Raw genomic sequence first — 20,847 nt, 5'->3', positions numbered from 1 at the left:
AGGACTCTGAGCACGCTCTGTAGTGGGGTGGACACCCACTCCTGCCCTGAGGGGTTTGGATTAGCCCTGGGAGAAGGCTGGGGCAGGGAAGCAGCTACTGGGCTGATTGGGAAGTAGCTGCACCTGGGCCACGCCTCAATCTGAGCCCAGCTGGCCTGTATAAAGAGGCTGGGAGCCAGATGCTCTGAGGTTCTCTCTGTACTCAGAGAGAAGGGCCTAGCTGCAGGGAGTAGAGACAGGGTACCTGAGTGGAGCAGGGCTGGGGAAAGGCTGGGGAGCTCCAGCCTGGAAAGCCCCAGCCTAGTATTAGGCCAAAGGTACTGGGGGGGTTGCAGAGGGCAGTCCAGAGGTAGGCCAAGGCAACAGGTCCAAACCCAACCTTGCCTGTGATGAGTGGCCTATACTGCAGTCTGCCCCAGGGAGAGGGGGCTTGATGGTGACTGGCAGTAGCCTGAGACTGAGGTGAGGTGGGGTTAGTGGGTGCGGGTTCCCCTGGGAGGGGAGACCAAGTGTGTGTGGGTACTGCCAGGGGGCAGCACCTAGAGCATGGGGCACCAGGGTCCTGGGAGGGACACGGGAGCCAGTAGGAGGACAAGGCGGATCACCAGCCTGCAGAGGGCACTCCGGGATGGATTGAGCTGATTCCCTAAAGTGACCAGCAGGAGGTGCCGCAGGGGTGAGTCCGACCTCTCACACAACCCTAATCTTCTCTGATTCTACACAGCTCTTAACTCTGAACGGGCAGATTTCAGGCTAGACCAGTCCACAGAGAGATAAATATAATACACTAGGTTGCCCTTTTTGGGACTAGATTCAGTTAACTAGATGTGTTTCTCTTATGAAATATACCAGATTTGTTAGGCCTACATGCAATAAATGCACTAGCCCCCTGCCTTTGATGGTATTTGTTAGCACAACATGTCCCCAGACGAAGTTTAATTTTTGTTTATTCTACATCTTGATGTCTCATCTTCTTCCCTGATGCTGGAGTGGGAAAGCTACAAGACAGAGCATTCTCTGGGAAAATGACCATCTTTCATCCCAGGGTCACATTCCTATATGCCTCTGGAAACTCTGTTCTTAAACAAGAGGCATTCCTCTTCCTGGCAGTCAGCGGAATGAGCACAGACAAGGGTAGATTCCAGGATGCCTATAATCTGAAAGGAAGTGTGTTGAAAGGTCCTCATTACTGGTCAGCAGGTATAAAACTCAGTCAGTTCATATGGTGAAAATCTCTGCCTACTCACTTATTCCATATAGCACTGGGAAAAGGCCCTTTCTTCCCTTTGTACTTCCACAGGACAAAGTCCTTCCAGAAAAAATGTTCCCAAATGGAACTACACAATTCTGAAATAAAGGTGAAATTGGGAAGCTAAAGACATTTCAGAGAAAGCTTCCAAGTCATTCACCCAGAAGCAAATAATCATGAACTGAGGAACAAGTCAATGCTCCCTATAGTTATAGCTGCTGTCTTGGTGGTGTAATACCTGTCACGGCTAGCATCTAATAAAATCTGAGCAAGACAAGATCATTGCCTACAGTAGGAAAATGATCTGTTGCTGACAGCTTACTGTTAGCAATAGCTCCCGACAGCCCCTCACTTAAGTAGTGTTGAAAACAGGTTAGCTGCTAGCACAAAAGGAAGTATGCTGTTTTCAGCATAATTACTGAAAGCATGACAAACCGAGTGGCTTACCACACTTAGCGTCATGGTGTTCAGGATGGTTTTGTTCTGTCTACAATAGCCGTTAAACCATTCTGAACATCAGTAGAGGGGGGAACGAGAGGAGATCCTTTGCTGATAACTGTCAGCAGCAGGCCCTTTTCCTGGCTGTAGACATGGCTTCAAGAGTGTGCATCTGCACAAGAAGCTCTTTTCTTCTACTGCAATTCCAGTTCAAAATTACATCTGCCATGTTCTGAAATGGCTTCTAGTGTCCCTCAGAATCTTCTGGCCTTTTCCTGCTCTTCAGGGATAGGCAGAGAGTTTGTAAACTCACTCAGGAAGGTAGATTAAACACAGGATATAATGCACTAAGGTTACCAAAGAGCAAACAAAGTAGAAAACAAAAGCTGCTAGTGTTCAGGCACAAGGGCAGGAACAGGTGCTAATTCCACACCAATCAACTTCCTTGTAGGGGAATAAAATCCTTTTACAAACAAACCTTCTCAAAGCTTTCTCCTTCACTTTAAAACTCCCTATTTATCCTGCCCCTCTCTGTCAGAGATGTGGAGTCACATTTCACCTCTTCCAAACAGCATCTTCATCTGTCTGAGAAATACCTAGCACATTTTTGGATGCTCTTGTAATCTAAAGAAGAAGAATCACCAATCTCAGCAGTGCAACTTCTTATAGGGACCATTCAGCTCTTTCCTCTGTATTTGAAGCAATGCCCCACAAGACCTCCCTTAGATGGCTTCTCTCTATTCTGCATGTCCTGTGTGAGCAGACTAACAACCAGTTCCAGCAAGAGACCAGATTAAAAGTCCTGGAATCCTAGACAGGAAAAGGATTTCTAAAAGATTCTTTTCATAGGCTAGCACTGAGTCAGAAATGTCTGTTTACCAAGGGCCTGTCTCCAGCAGAATTTTTTTTTACTGAGGACTGGTGTGCAAATAACTAAAGCAACAGATTATTTAGAAACTGGAGCAAATATAATAGGAACTGGGGACAGGCCTGCACTGAATGAGAGGAAAAAGCAGTGACACTCTTGTTAGTTAAAATGAAGACAGCATTTCCAGTCTGCAGCCTTATTTTCAGTTCTTATAACTCTGATAGGAAAATCTGAAAGCAACCAGTATTACTATAGATATTAAATGTATCAGCAGAGTATGTACAATTTTTTAAATTATGTATGCATGCAGGAGTGGGAATGACAACAATCCACTCAGGAGCCTGGTTACTCAAACTGCATTGTGATCTTGTCCTGTTTATAGAAGATACTTTGACAGGGAGAAAATGGGGGAATTTCTCCCTCTGTTTGTGAGACTATGCAGCTGGTCCCTTTCCAACGCCCACCCTCCCAGAGCCCACTACCTCCCTGATGCACACCGTGTGTGTACAGAATGGTGGGGATGGGGGCAACCTCCCCACTAAGTTTGGTGGCTTCCTGAAGCATGTGACTGTGTACGTTATGGAGTATGTATTGGAATGGGGAAACTCTCCTCCCCTGCTCTGTGTCTTCATCCCCATTACCCTGAAGAGCCAGGTTACTCCCTGAAGCATACTGTTCTAAGCTTGTGTGTGTGCTGAGGAATTGGGGGCGGGAGATTCCCCTCCCACATACAACAAGACTGGTTATTCTCAGAAGCACATTATCCATGACCCTGACATCTTGGGGAGTCCAGGGAAGTTGCAGACCACAAGGAATTCTCTGCTCCATCCTGACACAGTCAGGTCTGACCCTGGTCTCGAGGACTGAGTCTGACTTCCTGCAAAGAGCTTACAACAGAAGTTCCTATATTTCTTCTCCTGATAAAAACAAGTAACATGTTCTTCCTTGGTGCTTACATTTCAAACCAGCTCAAGGAACCTTTGATCCTGGTTCCTCTTGTTCCAGTAGTGCATTACAGACACCCAGCTAATGAGCCAACAAACTGGGAGCTGACTCCCTGCCTGATAGCAAGCTGCAACAGTTCTGAGTAGTCCTTCATTCAAGGACAAGCTTCTTCAGCGAAAATATTAACACCAGCTATTCTGCAGTGGCAGAGTGCAGGTTAGTCTGGGACAGTACACCGGACACATTCACCTTCAGGGGAAAACATCCATTTCCATACCACTTCATCAGGCAGGTGCTGTCATCTTACTTGCCTGATGATGATAGTGTAAAGTAGCAAGAAGATAGCCCTATTTGCCTCTTGTTACCATCTCACATGCTTCCAGAGAGGAATGGCTGGAGAAGGACAATGTCCTATGTACCCTCCTCCTCACAAGAAATGACAACATGCTCTCATTCGTGAGTGCAAACAATTCCATACACGTCTTCCTGAAATCTACAGCAACCCATCCCTTTTCTCCATACCAATGAGAAAAGATGAGAATACTCCAGTGGAGTAAGATATTTCTCTAACCATGCTTCTTCTTTCCCTGTGACCCTGGTTCAGGGGACTCATCAGTTACGAAATAGGATGTACTTCCAACTGCACCACAGGCAACTACTCACTTTTGCACACCCATTCCAGTTCTATATAACTTTTACATATGCATCAGCACAGAAGAGGAGAGTATAATTCACTTTACAAGCCAGAGAGCCTGAAGTACACTTACTCCAAAGAATCTGAATTCCTGGTGGGCGGTTGTCCAGGAGCAGGTGCTGTCTTTGTTGATGCCCAGTCCAACAAACCCTGTTCACTCTTCTGGTCTTAAAGCCGAAGACCCATATTCAATCCTTTTCTAAATTAGAGGGTCCTGACCATATCTCCTCCATCTCAGAACAAACAAGATCCATTGTTTGACATAAAATTAATAGGATTATTCCTCTCTGCAGCCACTCTCTTGGAGCTCTGTTCCACTCCCCACAAGATGATTAGCTGTGTGCTTAAGGAGGAGGTGGAACAGATTTGCTTCTGCTGGCAGTGAAGCCGGGAGGCAGGCGCTGAGTGTAATAATATGCTGTTTCCTGTCTTATGCCACAACTGAGAGGTACGTCCCAACGGAGAGGGGGGTGGAGAGGAGTTTATGGAGGCGTCCAAGAGTTCAAGCTCCACCTCTTCAACAAAGCAGACTTTAACAGCAGAGGAGGGCTAGTGGCAGCCCCGTTGTGTGCTGTGTCTGTGCATCAGCTGCAAACAGCAGCTTTCAGGACAGTATCAATACAGGGGGATCAAACCACTAAGGATGAGACCCACACCCACCCACCATCTGGGAACTTTCTACTGCAGAATCACTAGGCTCTGAGTAAACTGAGACGATGAATTGATGTTGAAATCTGCATAAAGGTCACTAGAAGCAGAAGTTGGGTGAAAGTCCAGACAGATCCCAGAAAAGAATGTCTGCTAGAAACAACTGGAAAATCAGTTCCAGAGCTGTTGGCTGGAAGTGACACAGGATTTGTGGCTGGAAAGATCCAATGGCCCATCTAGTCCATCCCGTTATGGCAGGTACATTTTACTCTTCAGGAAATACACAATAGAATTTCTTTATTTCAGCCCTGGGCTTTCCTATAAAAAGCATTTGTTAACCGCTCCCATCACACCACTTGGCTCCGCAGCCAAATATGGGATCAGAGTATTTCCCAATAAGCATTCTAACTCCTATTTCCAGTTCAAACCTAGGAGACATACACTAAAGAAATCTAAATAAGATAAGTAAATAAATTAAATCACATTATACCCCTTCCTTGCTCTATTTCTCCCTTTTAGCTACCTCTACACAGCAAAGAAATCAGCTGCCAGATATTACCAATGTCTTACATAAGACTTATCAGTATCTTTATATCTGAATGTTATTCCTTTATTTATGCAACAGATCACCATGTTGGCCCTGGACTGCTGCAGAGCACTGATCCGTTCACACAAGCATTCTTTGTTCTTGTTGCCTCTCCCCAAACATATCATCTTACAATTCCAGCATTTAAAAACATCTTCCCTTCTTTTGCCCATTTCCCTGATTTATGGGTGCTACCTTTTCCTTGGGCTAAAACCAAATCAAGCCACTCTCCTCCCAAAATGGAACTAAGATCTGTTGTGCTAGTTATCTTAGAGCTTGTCTATATGAACATTTAGTTTGCAGTGAGCGGGGATGTAAATCTACACCAGACTAGCCTGCCATGGACTAACTGTCCTTGTGGACCCTGCTGCAGTGCATTAACAGTTTGTTAGTTTGCTTTGATCTAATCCCGTTTCAAAGATGACTAGATCAAAGTGAATTAGCAAACTGTTAATGCACTGCAGCAGGGTCCACCCAGACAGTCTGTGGCAAGCTAGTGTGGGGGTAGTTTCACATCCCAGCTTGCTGTAAATTAAATGTTGGTATAGACAAAGCCCTTAATCTTCAGGTACTTCTCCTGATCCTGTGGCTTCTCTTCACACCAGGTATCCCTCCTTCCACTCTCATTCTTGCTTCGTCTCCCTTCCTCCCAGTGTTCTGTCCCCTCTTTCCTCACAACCTCATCCCTAACTTTTCCTCCTACTCCAGTCACTCCTTCCCTGTGTTTTTTGCGATCTCCTCCCTGCTTGCCATCTCCTTCATTAGCTCCCATGCTTCCTCCTATCAAAGAGTGTTGTTTATACAGCTCTCACACAAATGATCCACTCTTTAGTGCCGCTAACTGTACCACTCTTTGTAAGACAGGAGGACAGAGTAGGGTGCTGAGCTCTGGCCAGCTTGGAGACCAGATGTAGTGTAAAGAAACAAGTCACCCTGCCTAAATCCAGGAAGATGGCAACCTTTTTAGTATTAAGGGTAGGTGACATGGTCAGTAGATTTAGGAGCAGAGGCAATACTAAGTGGGAGTTGGACCCATCTCCTGAACTAAGTCAACTGCTAGTCTGAACTTGAAGTGCAGTATTTACCCATTAAGCAGCACAACTGCTTGGATGTTGGAGCTGCTTTTCTCAGAGAAGGGCCAGTCTTGCCAGGTCAGAAATTAAACTTTCCATTAAAGTGAAGACAAATGGAACTTATGAAATGCAAGGACAACTGCCTTTGTTAGAATACACTAGATGTTTGATATTCGGATCTAAACCAACACTTGTTAGTGAACCTCTTTGCTTTGAAAAACCAGGAAAAAGTTCTCTCTTAAGTGCACTTTTAAAACGGATCAAAAAACTCTGCATTTGGGAGGGGAAGCGAGCTGGGAAGACGCAGAAGAGAAATCAGAGAGCACTCACGAACAGAACTGGAGAAAATTGTAGGGTTCTGAGGAATCCAAAGCAATGACTGCAGTGATGTGGCAGACCAAACAGTATAACAACTACCCAACCTTTTGATTAGCAGAGTAGTTTTTATAGCTCAGGGTGGACCACAGTCAAACCCACGTATGAATCTCAATAGATAGAACAGGCAGAAAGCCACAGAGGTCAGATATTTTCCTACAGACTACCTGAGCAGCCATGATACATGAGCCAGAGAGACAGAGCACCATTTGCTGTTTCCTGAGAACCAAGCTAATTCTCCTGTTCCCTGAGCCCCTAGGAAAGGCAGGGGAATAGCATGGCCTGGTGCCACTGTCCTGGAAGTGATTCCTCCTTCATAGCTTTGCTCAGATGCAGGAAGTTGTATAAGCAACATGATGATTCCGTCTGCCTCCCCACAATACATCCATTGCCCCAGGCAGAAATTAGAGATGTTCCCAAATTACCACAACTAATACAGTAACAATGTTAGCACTTCTACAATGCTTGCATTACTCGAGCACTGTACACATTGTAAATAATCCTCACTAGAGTTTTTACCTGTAAAATTATTCTGATTTATAGATTGGGAAGCTGAGGCAGGCATTGGTGCTTTCCCAGAGCCACAGGGAGAATGTGTGTCAGTACCGGGATTAGAACTCAAGGGTTCCTGATTCCCTGTCCTGTATAGAAATCACTGGACCCTGGAGAGTAGTGTGGGTACTCACTCTCAAACTCAGCAAGGCCATCTCTGAGCCCTTGACTACAAGACTGGAAGATGCCTTCTATGAGAAAATGCTGGAATTTAACCAGATTCTAGGATTTATGCCATAGCCACTTTGTCCAGATCCATCTGATCAAAGGGCTACAACTTGGGATAAGGCTAATACCTATTGCCAGGCTCCTCTAGCAAAAGCATACACAGAACTAGCCCCAGTTCTGCAACCTTACCTTAACTATCTCTTATCTTCCTCTACTCCCACTATACACATCAGTATGCAGCTCTTTGTGAACTCTGTAGAATCCCTTTTACTTCCTCCTCTCCCTAGGGGTTTATAGCTACAATTTGTAATTTGGCCATGACACATGTATAGATTCACACATTCTAAGGCCAGAAAGGACCACTACATTCATTTAATCTGACCTCCCGCAAAGCACACACCACAGAACTTCACCCATAATTCCTGCCGCAGAGGGAATTATGCTGTCCTGCTATATAAATGAACAGTATTAGAGAGGCCCAATAAACGTGTGTTTAACAAGAGCGTATCTTTAAAGACATATATTTAACAGCATACCCAGTCATCCAAAATATTTCATGTATGGAGGGGGATGGCTTATAATTGCTGTGGGGAACATACATTTATATTTCTTGACTTTTCTGCACAAAAATCTAGCCATAAGGTTGCACTCATCATACACTTGTATTAAACAGGAACATTCAGTTGTGTGTACCATAATGTAGAAATCACTGCAACCCTCAGCAGGTAATAATGGAATCTCTCTGCCACAAACCAAACCATGTACCACTGTCCAGCATCTTCTTATGGCTTGGTTAGTACAACAGCTGCCCTTTCAATGATGGCTGAACAGCACTGTTAGACTTCCCCCAGGGAGGGGGCCATGAATGGAGCTGAGAGTTTTTCAAACCAGGCAGAATCTTCAGATTTAGAAAGTGAGGAGAAGGGGGAGAAATGAAGGGAGGATGGAAGTGGTCTGATAAATCCTACCGTGAAGCTGTTGTTGATATTCTTAGTGCTAGATTCTGCCACACTGGCATCTGTCAGATCAACCTCATCAAAAATTATCGACTGAGGAAAAAACAAAACAAAAAACAGAACAGTGAATCAGGTGTGTAAGAAACATCCCCAATGGGGTTCCTATATTAATGTCAGCCACATACTCTCCAGTAGGGATCTGTGTTGAAAGGGACTGGGACTGATAGTAGGAAATAGGACTCACAAGAACAGTTCCATGAAGGCACCAGTGCCCACATTTGCCCCAGCCTCCCTTCTCAGTAAACGCTCAGGGATCACTTTCATGGCATAGTTACATTTTGTTGTTGTTGCTGTAAATGTAGTACTTATGAAAGGAGTAAAATTAACAGCTCTAAAGAATAGACACGGTCAGTCAAGATACTGACAAGGTGAGTGAGGTAACATCTTTTATTGGACCAACTTCTGTTGCAGAGAGAGAGAGACAAGCTTTCGAGCTTACACAGAGCTCTAAGTCGCTGACATGGCAAATTCTAGGTTTCCCAGGTCTTCCCTTCATCCACATTTTCTCCCTCCTACTTCAGTTCCTATTGGGTTTGAGCTCAGTCCCAACTATAGAGGATAGAGAGGTAGGTCTGACACACAGCATCATTGCTGGATTCCCATACATTCATTGTGTTTTAAACACAAAGGAGCATGGTATTTCAAGCTGTGCAGCTGAGTAAATGAAGGCTTCTGTTGTGATAAAGCCTACGGACAGACATCCCAAGGGTCGCTGCTCTCTCCTGGATCGAGATCTCACTGCTCACATACACCCATACACCTCCATCCTCCCAGCCGCCCTTTCCTTTGGCTCAGATGCACACTCAGCAGCTCACCTTCGCAGTTTTTGCATAGTAGAGTGTTCGTCCTCGCAGTTTGAAATATCGCCTCTTCCAGCGCTGGAATGAGCTGGTCTGTTTCATCAGCATCCCCTCTTTTATGACAGTCTAGAAGCCAAGAAAATATAGCGTGAAATTTTATTTACATACAACCCTCTCCAATACACACCACAAGAGGACTACTCAGATTTATATCAATATTCTTAGCACCCTCTGCTGGAAACACTTCACAAATTCATTCAACTGAGCAGGTGATTTTATCAATGTTTTGGACTGTAACAGAAAATATAGCACATCCTGGGGTGGCATTCAAGCCCTGACACTATGATGTTATGATTTCACAGGGGCACAGATCCTAGATCTGTTCAGGTGATCTTCTCCAGATGTAACTGTGATGCAGAATGTATAACAGTCATACTCACTGGGGTCACACTCCAGCCATGTCCAATCAGAACCCTGTGATCTTAGAGTGACTATGAACACACACACCTGGTTACACCAGGCCTGTCTATTCCTGCCATGTGAGGCCATCAGCATTTAACAGCACAGGATGTAATCTGCAGGCATACAGGGGTGAAGAGAGAAGCAACAGCAAGGCAGGAAAAGTCTACAGCTTCAGCATTTGGCATTTTTCAGATATTCTTGGCATTGCCTCAGTGCTCCCTGGCTGGCTGCCATTTCCCAGGGCTGAAGTGCCAAAACTCTCTACGCACACTGCTGTGGGTTTTTTTCATTGCTCCATAGCTAGAATGACACACTAGTATAGACACACCCCATACACTCATTCACATACTATGCATATGAAGGCTACACAGATATATTTAGTCCACATTCATTTCATCTTACATCAACAAATACATCTGTTACTCCAGCAAAGGGAAGATGCTGGATACCAAGAGCTACATTAAAATAATCTCCAGTTTCTATCTTTAAAATAGAGAAAAGCAAAAAATTTAGCACAAAGATTTCAACATTATCTTACTGGCTGTGTATATATGCTGTCAGTGCTTCAGAACAGCAACAGCTATAGTGTGGGGTGTCAATGTTCCAGGACACTTTCCTCTCCTCCAAGGGAAACATAGCCCCCAGTAACCCAAATCTGTCAGCGACAGTCCCATCGCATAACACCCAATTAAGAGACAAAGAACAAATGCTTTGGTCACCCTGTTTGACAGGTTATTCTCTAACTGCAGGCTAGGAAAATGACACACATTTAACATACTAGGGATCTCAACGAAACACAGGCTCTAAGAGAGTCAGGTCAACTGATGAGTATCAATTAAGACACAAACCTTACCCTCACTGCATAGTTGCTGACAAGCTACTACACGGATGTGAAATCCATCGGAGAGCTGGTGGGAAAATACTCTTGAATTGTTCCAAGGATTTAATGCTTTTTTACAAATCCTTACAAGGGCACTAAACTTGCTTTTTAACATGCTTAATCTGCCGTGTAAAGCTGTAACGTGGGGCCTTGTTTTCTTAAACAAATGCAGATTTTAATACTTTCTGCAAACTGGCCTTTGCCAAACTCAAAGCCAAAGTTTCTCAAAAAGCCCTTGGAAAGAGAGTGCTGAGTACAAGAAACATCAGTATGACTCAGTACATGCCTCCATAGCACTGGGTCAAGCTAACCTCAAACAAGACAGTGATAATGGGGTGGGTGGCAGCACACTGCTCTTAATACTCTCAATGAAAACCCTGTGGGACAAGAGTGGGCTCCTCCATACGTCCGGCCCAGACACTGTGCTCCTCAATAGTGCCCTTCTGACACCGGAAGGAGAGAAGAAGAGTGGTTTCTTGCCAACGAGCTCATCAATACCTACCCATCATCTCTATTTGAAGTTGAAGAGGTGTGTCTACCGCTAAGACCATCTAAATCCCCACCCCAGCCTGTACTGCTGAAGCACTTCCATGTGGCAAGCACAACTGCGCTCTGCCACAGGCCCATACTCCACTATCTACAAACCAGGAGAACCGGGAGCTTCGCCCAAGTACACCCGCAAGGCTGAGGCCTGGCCACTAGTGCTCTTTCCCCTCAACAGCCCCACTCTAACAGACTCAGCTATTGGTTGAGATACTAACTGATTCACTAACTGTGCCTAACCTCATTCCAGCCAGCAAGACCAGAACCTATGTTTTCTTGAGCACTAAAAGTAATTAAAAATTGTAAAACTAAAGACAAAGTCCTAACTGATGATAAAGGGCCTCTTCTTCCCTCTCAGCTTCACGCTCCCTAAAAAAGGAGTGCCGAAAGGCATTCTGGAAATCCATTTTCCACATGTCACAATGGCGATATATGCCAGAGGAATACACAATATTAGAAAGATCAGGACTATTCAAAATCTCATGGCAGTCTGAATGCTGCTGCTCATCAGCTCAGTACACTGCGGAGAAGCTCAGAAACAAGACCAGAGGGCTGGCCTAGAGGTGGTGCTATGCAGCGCTGTGCAGGAAATCTGTGTTCAGTTAGTGACCCTAGTCTGACCCCCCCATTGCAAGAGGGACTGGACATTCCTGGGAGAGGGAGTAGCTAGAAGCACTCCCATCCTTAGATGCTTAGGAGGAAGGGTGGTGTTAGCCTGGGACTTTTGAGACCTGGATTTAATCCCCTGCCCCACCACAGCTCCCTGTGTGACCTTGGGCAAGTAACTTAGTCTCGCTGTTCTCAACCTGTAAAAAGAGGATAATAGCATTGCCCTGCCTCACAGGGTTGTTGTGAGGATAAATACATTAAATATGGGAAGATGCTCAGATATTGGGGGCCATATAAATACTTAAGATGGACAGATAAGGGGGCAGCATCTGACAGACTTTGCCAAAAGTCCTCTGCAGTCCTTCTTGGTCAGAAGTATGGGGGGTGGGGTGGGGGGGGGCGCATAAGGTGTTGATAGGGTGATGCAAGTGTGGACAGATGGTGGGAGGGAGAGATTCTTGGGATTCTGACAGAAACAAGGAATAATCTTTTCCATTCTTTGGGGGGAAGGGGGAAGAAAAACTGATACCAAACAATGCCAGTCTCTGGGTTTGGTATCCGGGAGAGAATGAGACAAATCATCTAAAGGATCCCTGGAAGCAAATCCCACAGATTCCAGTGTCAGCACTCAAGCAGGAGGCCTGCTTAAAGGATGCCAATAGATACCAGAACACATCAAGCGGGTTATTTCAAGGTCTTCTTCCAGTGCTCCTTGTTCCAAGACACACTTGCTTTGGGAGCAGCCAGAATCTGACCCTTCCAGGCTCAGCCCACAGCTTCCTGGCTGGCTTGAACTCTTCCCCAGCCCGCAGTCAAAGTACATGTTAGTTTGTAATAGAACGGCATCTCTGCTTTTTCTCACAATCCCCACTTTGTTCCACTCACTCCTTCTACCTTCTGTACTGCTCACATCCCGCTCCCAATCTGATGAGGATGCTCCCTCACCTCCACAGGCGTCACTCACCTCTGCAAGAGACATGCACTCCTCCATCTCTTCCTTTAAATCAAGCTCTTTTTAAAAAAAGAAAAAATACCCTACAGAGTGGTCACCTCGCCCCTCCCTTAAGAAGCAGTTTATGTCACTCTCTAGTCTATAACTACAGAAAACCTCAGCGCTACATAACTCAGACATGAAAGGCCAGCGAGAACCCCACACGGTTCTTGCTCTTTCTCACACACACAGCTCGGGAGAGAATGAGCCTCTGGTTTAGCGCTGCCCATCTCTGCATGAGAGCTGCTGTTCTATTTATAGGCAAACAGACAGCTCAGTAAAAAGTTTGGTGGGTTTGGGCGGAAAGGGCTGGTGATAAGATCAAGATGACTGTATAAAACTTTTCAGACTGCTGCTTTTTTTGTACTGCTTTCGTTTTACAGTCCCTCTCCACTGACAGTGGAATTCCAGTGAGTAAAGTTTGCTGGAGAGAAGGCCACACCCTGTAAGCAAGATGACATTTAATGAAGATAAACTAACACCTGGTCTACGCTACAGAGTTAGGTCGATGTAAGGCAGCTTAGGTTGACCTAACTGTGTCAGTGTCCACACTACAGCTTTGCTTCCACCAACCTAAATGCCCTGCTACACAGAGAGGCGTAGGGTTTATGTCGGTGTAGTTAGGGCAACACAGTGTCCGTGCAAACGCTGCCTTACATACCAGTACATTGGCTGTTCACTCTCATTCTTGTCAATTTAATAACTCAGTGCTGGAGCTATGAAACTGACAAGAAAGGCTGGTAAACTCTCTGTTGTGAACCTCGCATCCACCTCACAGCTCAGGCATTACCCCAGGACTGCTGGGGAGCTCCAGCTAGAGCCCGGCTTCCCCCAACCTCCCCACTGGGCTCCTGGTTCTGATCCAGGCTCCCGGCTCCAAGCCTGTCACCCAGGCTCCCGGTGGGGAGCGGGGAGCCAGCTGTGCTCCTGCTATGGAGCTCCGTGTGGAGCTGAGAGCCCAGCAGCAGCACCCAGGATCCCAGCAGGAGTGGAGCTGAGAGCCTGGTCTGGGCTCCCAGTGAGGAGCTCCAAGAGGAGCGGAGAGTCCAGGATCTCAGCCCCTCCCACTGCTCCTCTGAAGTCAGTGGAAGCACTCCTGGTGAGGATATGCACCACCAACAGGAGGGTAGTGTGGACATGGAAAACCATGGTAATTACTGCAGTGGCTGTCAGCTGACCTACTATAGATTGACTTAAGCTTGTAGTGTAGACATGCCCTAAGAAATTGGGGCAATTATTTCTTTCCCCCACCACAAACACACCAGAACCTATAAAAAAGCTTAACTAAGGATCTACAACAGTGGTTCCCAACCTGCGGCCCTTGGGCCACTTGCAGCCCAGCCAGCACAGAGCTGCAGTCTATGTGACATCCTCCGGGCCAGAGAGGTAGTATTGGATGCGGCCACATATGCGGCCCACAATAGTAAATAGGTTGAGAACCCCTGAATTAGGCAAGTATCTAGATGAGTTGATGTACCCCCTGGAAGACCTCTGTGTGCACATACCCCTGGTTGAGAACTACTGATCTACACTGACCAGACAACTGGCTATGTAGTTAGTAACCAACTGTTGCTTCCGAGTAAGGTGGGGGAGGGGGAGAAAAAAGAATGTAGCTATTGTTCAGTACTGTACATTGTGGGGAATCCTTCTAGGCCACTGTGGTGATCAGCTGATGCTCTGAAGCAAAATGCAATTTTATTACTTGTATCCTCTGAGTAATAACTACATTGGTCATAAGATTATTTGGGTTCTATTTTCAGTCCAGCTACAATATCTGGCTCTCTGACATCTTATTGGAGGATTCCACAGGCTGCCTATAAAGTGTGAAAGGCAGAGTATTATTCCCTCATATTTAATTTACACTGATTTGCTGTTAGTTTTATCAAGTAAGCCCTGGTTATTTAGTTAGGGGCAATGTAAGAATGTTCCTGCAACAGACTCAAAGTTTTATATAATGACATGCAAAGCAGATATCCTCACATACAATGTTGAAGGATGTGATTAGACAGCTAGAAGACCCCACAACCCAAATAATTATTCCCAACACCTGGACTTTTCTGCAAATTCCACGTGTCTGTCTTTAGAATGAAAGAGCTTTAGGGCATGGACTGCCTTTATTTTTATGTATTGTACAGCTTTAACCATGGTGCTGGTGCTAAACAAGTAAATAAATAAAAATAATAATAATTAAAAGATGAGTGAGAACTGAAATCCCTTGAGCAAGAGTTGTTTGATCTCCTGGCAACCTTGGCAACACTAGGGAATTTCACTAAAAAGTTCCCACCAGTTCAGCTGTACCAATAGGGATGGTATATTTTCATAAAATTCCTAGTGTAGACATGGTCTATAAAGGTGCGACTTCACTTGCTTTAATTGAGTTTTTAGGAAGCTTGACACCTTTACAGCTGAAAACAACAGTCATGGTTCAGCCAATTATTAAGATAATGAATATGTACTGCATGAGTCAAATATTTTGTCAAGAAAAATGTCAGATTACTAGCAATCTGACTACCTCTGCCAGCTCCCCTCTCCAATGGTCTCATTGTTGTTGCCACTAGGACTGGATTGTATCCAGCCAAGAGTTTTCAAGAAACTAACATGAGATGTCTGAGCTGCTAACCAAAATATGTAATCTATTAATAAAATCAGATATTATACCGCAGAACTAGAAGCTAGCCTTTAAGAAGGTCCTAGGCATGATCTTAGCAATCACAGACAAGTGAGCCTTACTTACCTGGTAAATGAAAAAATGATCAAAGATACTGCTTTGGGCACTTAAACACACATATGGAAAATTAGTAAAGTCGAAAGAAATGTGATCTAATGGTTAAAGCAAGGACAATGAGCCCTGGTCTACACCTAAGTTCCCTCTGAGCTGCGTGGCCGCATGGCAGGCTATCAAGGGCCACGCAAGAGGGAAGAGCACCCCTCCCCCAGCCCTGCCCAGCCCCTCTGGAGCTAACGCGGCCAGGGAGAGGCCCTATTCCCCTGACCTGGCTCAGCCGGAGCTGCCGCAGCTGGGGAGAGGCACCTCTCACCCGGCCCTGAGCTGCTGCGGCAAGAGAGAGCTGGGGGAGTTCTCTCTCGCCGCTGCAGCTCCAGGGCAGCCTGCATCCCAAACCCCTCATCCCCAGCCCCACCCCAGAGCCCGCACCCCCTGCCCTCATCCCACCCCTCTGCCCCAGCCCTAAGCCCCCTCCCTCACCCTGAACCCCTCATCCCTGGCCCAACCCCAGAGCCTGTACCCCCAGCCGGAGCCCACACCCCTCTACACCTTAACCCTCTGCCCTAGCCCTGAGCTCCCTCCTACACTCCAATCGCCTCATCCCTGGCCCCACCCCAGAGGCCTCACCCCACACCCCCACCCTCTGCCCCAGCCCTGAGCCCTCTCCCACACTCCAAACCCCTTGGCCCTACCCCCACCACGCATCACCTCCATATTGGTGCACATAACAAAATTCATTCCACACATGGACATAAAAAATTAGAGGGAACACTGATCTATACTACAGAGTTAGGTCGACATAAGGCAGCTTACACTGACCTAACTCTGTCTATACTAAAATGCAGCTCCGACCGATGTAGCTCGCCCACTACACTGAATTAATAACTCCACTTCTGCAAGCAGTGAGTGCTTCAGTCGATGTAGTTAGATCAACTCAGGGCTTGTCTACACTATCGCGCGGGTTGATCTAAGATATGCAACTTCAGCTACGTGAACAGTGTAGCTGAAGTCGACGTACTTAGATCTACTGTCTTCACTGCAGAAAGTCGACAGCTGACGCTCTCCCGTCGACTCCGCTTGCACTCCTCATTCTGGTGGAGTACCGGAGTTGATGGGAGAGCGCTCAGCAGTCGAACTAGACGCGATAAATCGACCCCCACTGGATCGATCACTGCCAGCCAATCTGGTGGGTAGTGTTGACAAGCCCTCAGTCTCAGTGTAGACTCTATGTTGCTTGCATCGACTGTTGCTGCCTTTCAGACGCCATCTCACAATGCCCCACACTGATAGTTAATTCGGTGCAAACGCTCCTGGTGAGCTTGCGAACCACCGACACCTTGGACTCCCTGGACTCCAGAGAGATTACTGATAAACCCAGGAAACTGAGTAGCAGATACTGCCTCCTCAGCCACCCCAGAACCTGCATGGCGCATATAAAAAGCTCAGTGTTCTTCCATTGGGTGCCTGGGGGAGGCATACCATCTTTCCCATTCTCCGGTCGGCATGTCTTGGACTGGCCCAGGGCTGCTCGGGCTGGCCTGGGGGTTGGGGCTGCTGGGGCCGGGCCGGGCTTGGGTTGGTCCTGGGGCCGGTTTTGTTCAACATCTTTATTAATGATCTGGATAATGGGATGAATTGCATCCTCAGCAAGTTCACAGATGACACTAAGCTGGGGGCAGAGATAGATACCCTGGAGGGTAGGGATAGGGTCCAGAGTGACCTAGAGAAATTGGAGGATTGGGCCAAAAGAAATCTGATGAGGTTCAACAAGGACAAGTGCAGAGTCCTGCACTTAAGAAGGAAGAATCCCATGCATCGCTACAGGCTGGGGACTGACTGGCTAAGCAGCAGTTCTGCAGAAAAGGACCTGGGGATTAGTGGACGAGAAGCTGAACATGTGTCACCAGTTTGCCCTTGTTGCCAAGAAGGCCAATGGCATATTGGGCTATATTAGTAGGAGCATTGCCAGCAGATCGAGGGAAGTGATTATTCCCCTCTGTTTGGCACTGGTGAGGCCACACCAGGAGTATTACATCCAGTTTTGGTCCCCCCACTACAGAAGGGATGTGGACAAATTGGAGAGTCCGGCGCAGGGCAACTAAAATGATTAGGGGGCTGGAGCACATGACTTATGAGGAGAGGCTGAGGGAACTGGGGTTATTTAGTCTGCAGAAGAGAAGAGTGAGGGGGGATTTGATAGCAGCCTTCAACTACCTGAAGGGGGGTTCCAAAGAGGATGGTGCTTGGCTGTTCTCAGTGGTGGCAGATGACAGAACAAGAAGCAATGGTCTCAAGTTGCAGTGGGGGAGGTCTAGGTTGGATATTAGGAAACACTATTTCACTAGGAGGGTGGTGAAGCACTGGAATAGGTTACCTAGGGAGGTGGTGGAATCTCCATCTTTAGAGGTTTTTAAGGCCCGGCTTGACAAAGCCCTGGCTGGGATGATTTAATTGGTGTTGGTCCTGCTTTGAGCAGGGGATTGGACTAGATGACCTCCTGAGATCTCTTCCAACTCTAATCTTCTATGATTCTATGACTTGGGTAGCTTGGGTGGGTCAGGCCAGTCTGGGGCTGCTCGAGCTGGCACAGTTGGGGCCAGCGTGGGACTCATCCAGCAGCATGAGGGGAAAGGGGGCCTTGAATTTCCAGTGGACCCGGGGCTTCTCCAGTCATTGGAGGTGGGGGGCTATGGGGCGAGGCCAGGTGGCTGGCCTCCCTGAAGGAGGTGTCCACTCACCACACATGCTTATTAAAACAATCTGTAACCCAGTAACCCATCTTTTTGTTTTGTTTTGTCCTATGAATGCACAGGTGTTAACTCTACCTTGAATGGTCCCTTACAATATGTGCTAACTACTTATGCTAAACAATCTGTTCCACTTCGCATTTAGCTTTGACATTCGGAGTGCCATTCCCAGACCTGAAAAGAGCTCTATGTAGCTCGAAAGCTTGTCTCTCTCACCAACACAAGTTGGTCCAATAAAAGTTATTATCTCACCCATCTTGTACCTCTTGAACAAGTCACTTAGGCTTTGTGTACAGTAACACTTTTGTTGGTAAAACTTCTGTCGGTCAGAGGTGTGAAAAAAACAACATCTCCCCGACTGACGAAAGTTTTATCGACAAAAGCGCTGGTGTTGATAGCGCTATGTTGGCGGAAGACACTCTCCCACTGACACAGATACCACCACTCATTAGGGGACGCTTTAGCTCTCCTGCCAGCATAGAGAGGTTACATGGGAGACCTTATAGTGGTGCAGTTGTAGCGGTACAGCTGTGCTGCTGTACGGTCTGTAGTGTAGACCAAGCCTTAACAACTCTGTGCTTAGATGAAGCCATATGCAAAAAGAGGGATAATACTTCACAACACCCCTGTAATGTAAATTTCGTAGTTAACGTCTAAAGGGTTTTGATGTTCTTGGATGAAAGATGCTTGATCAGTATTTATTATTATTTAGTATAAATCTGACTTAAGACATCAAAGGAAAGACTTAAGCAGGTTTGCAGTCATGCTAGATTTGGTGAGATGTAACATTCCTTGCTTGAGCAGTGACTTCCAAGTTAGGACAGAGGTGCTTTCGCAGAGCTGTATGTACAAAGGTTTAGATAGCCTGTGGCTGGTGTTATTAGTGCTCCCTGGTCATAAACATGGAACTAACAATATTTAGAAATAAAATGAAACACTGTAAAGCAGCAAAAGCAGCAAAGAGAACAGATTGAGGGCATGTCTACACTAAAAAATTAAGTTACGTCGCCATACAGCCACCGCAGTGACTAAATTGCTTTTGCACGTCCACACTATGCTCCTTGTGTAGGCGGTGCACGTCCTCAGTAGCAGCGCTTGAATCGATGCAGACAGCAGTGCAGTGTGGGTAGCTATCCTACTGTGCAACTCGCCACCATCTAACACAGGGTGTTTTGGGGCAGATTTGCAATGCCTCATGGGGGTAAACGAGTGGCGCAGGGGTGACTGGGAACATGGTTTCAATGTCCCATGATGCAGTTATAATAATAAATAATAAATTAAATAATAATAATAATAATAATAATATGTCCATGCCATAACTTCATTGGCATTCCATAATGTTTCACACCTCTTTTCAAAAGCCCAGAAAACCTGCGCTTCTGCCATCTGTTTAAGCATGGATACTGCACAACCCTGCACTAGTGCAACGAGTGTTGCGAGCACAGGGTGCCTGATCCTGCAGGATTTGCAGAGCCACCACAGGGAACATGATAAAAGCAACAAAGAGTCCTGTGGCACCTTATAGACTAACAGACGTATTGGAGCATAAGCTTTCGTGGGTGAATACTCACTTCGTCAGACGCATGTGGTGGAAATTTCCAGAGGCAGGTATAAATATGCAGGCCAGAATCAGTCTGGAGATAACAAGGTCAGTTCAATCAGGGAGGATGAGGCCCTCTTCTAGCAATTGAGGTGTGAAAACCAAGGGAAGAGAAACTGCTTTTGTAGTTGGCTAGCCATCACAGTCTTTGTTTAATCCTGAGCTGATGGTTGTCATCATGAACAGGTCTGACTACCAAAAGGAGGCTGCCAGACAACTCTCCAATACCAAATTCTACAGGCCACTTTCCTCACATCCCACTGAGGAATATACTAAGAAACTGCACCATCTACTCAGGACACTCCCTACACTAACACAGGAACAAATCAACATACCCTTAGAGCCCTGACCGTGGTTATTCTATCTACTACCCAAGATCCAAAAGCCTGAAAACCCTGGCTGCCCCATCATCTCTGGAATTGGCATTCTCACTGAAGGACTGTCCGGATATGTGGACTCTCTACTCAGACCCTACGTCACCAACACTCCCAGCTATCTCCGTGACACCACTGATTTCCTGAGAAAACTACAATGCATTGGTGATCTTCCAGAAAACACCATCCTAGCCACCATGGATGTAGAGGCTCTCTACACAAATATCGCACACACAGATGGAATACAAGCTGTCAGGAACAGTATCCCTGATGATGCCACAGCACAACAGGTTGCTGAGCTCTGTAACTTTATCCTCACGCACAATTATTTCAAATTCGGTGACAATATATACCTCCAGACCAGTGGCACCGCTACGGGCACCCGCATGGCCCCACACTATGCCAACATTTTTATGGCTGACCTGGAACAACGCTTCCTCAGCTCTCGTCCACTCACGCCCCTTCTCTACCTACGCTACATTGATGACATCTTCATCATCTGGA

The 20,847-nt window shown here is 46.3% G+C and overlaps 1 protein-coding gene across 6 annotated transcripts in view; it reads right to left on the bottom strand.

Moving 5' to 3' along the window:
• Nucleotides 1-20,847, bottom strand: part of DGKD (diacylglycerol kinase delta) — a 111,957-nt gene that overhangs the window by 71,525 nt on the left and 19,585 nt on the right. For 3 of the 6 annotated variants that reach the window (XM_034780583.1, XM_034780580.1, XM_034780581.1), the window contains exons 2-3: nt 9,428-9,538; nt 8,565-8,645 (exon numbers count right to left, since the gene is read on the bottom strand). In XM_034780583.1, coding sequence (XP_034636474.1) covers nt 8,565-8,645; nt 9,428-9,538 — 192 coding nt within the window. Of the gene's footprint in view, nt 1-4,267; nt 4,603-8,564; nt 8,646-9,427; nt 9,539-20,847 lie in introns of those variants that run through there. The other 3 variants (XM_034780584.1, XM_034780585.1, XM_034780582.1) reach the window with 2 other exon arrangements.

The sequence above is a fragment of the Trachemys scripta genome, chromosome 9 (assembly GCF_013100865.1).
Source record: "Trachemys scripta elegans isolate TJP31775 chromosome 9, CAS_Tse_1.0, whole genome shotgun sequence".
Classification (NCBI taxonomy): Eukaryota; Metazoa; Chordata; order Testudines; family Emydidae; genus Trachemys; species Trachemys scripta.
This window is presented reverse-complemented; position numbering and strand designations above follow the sequence as displayed.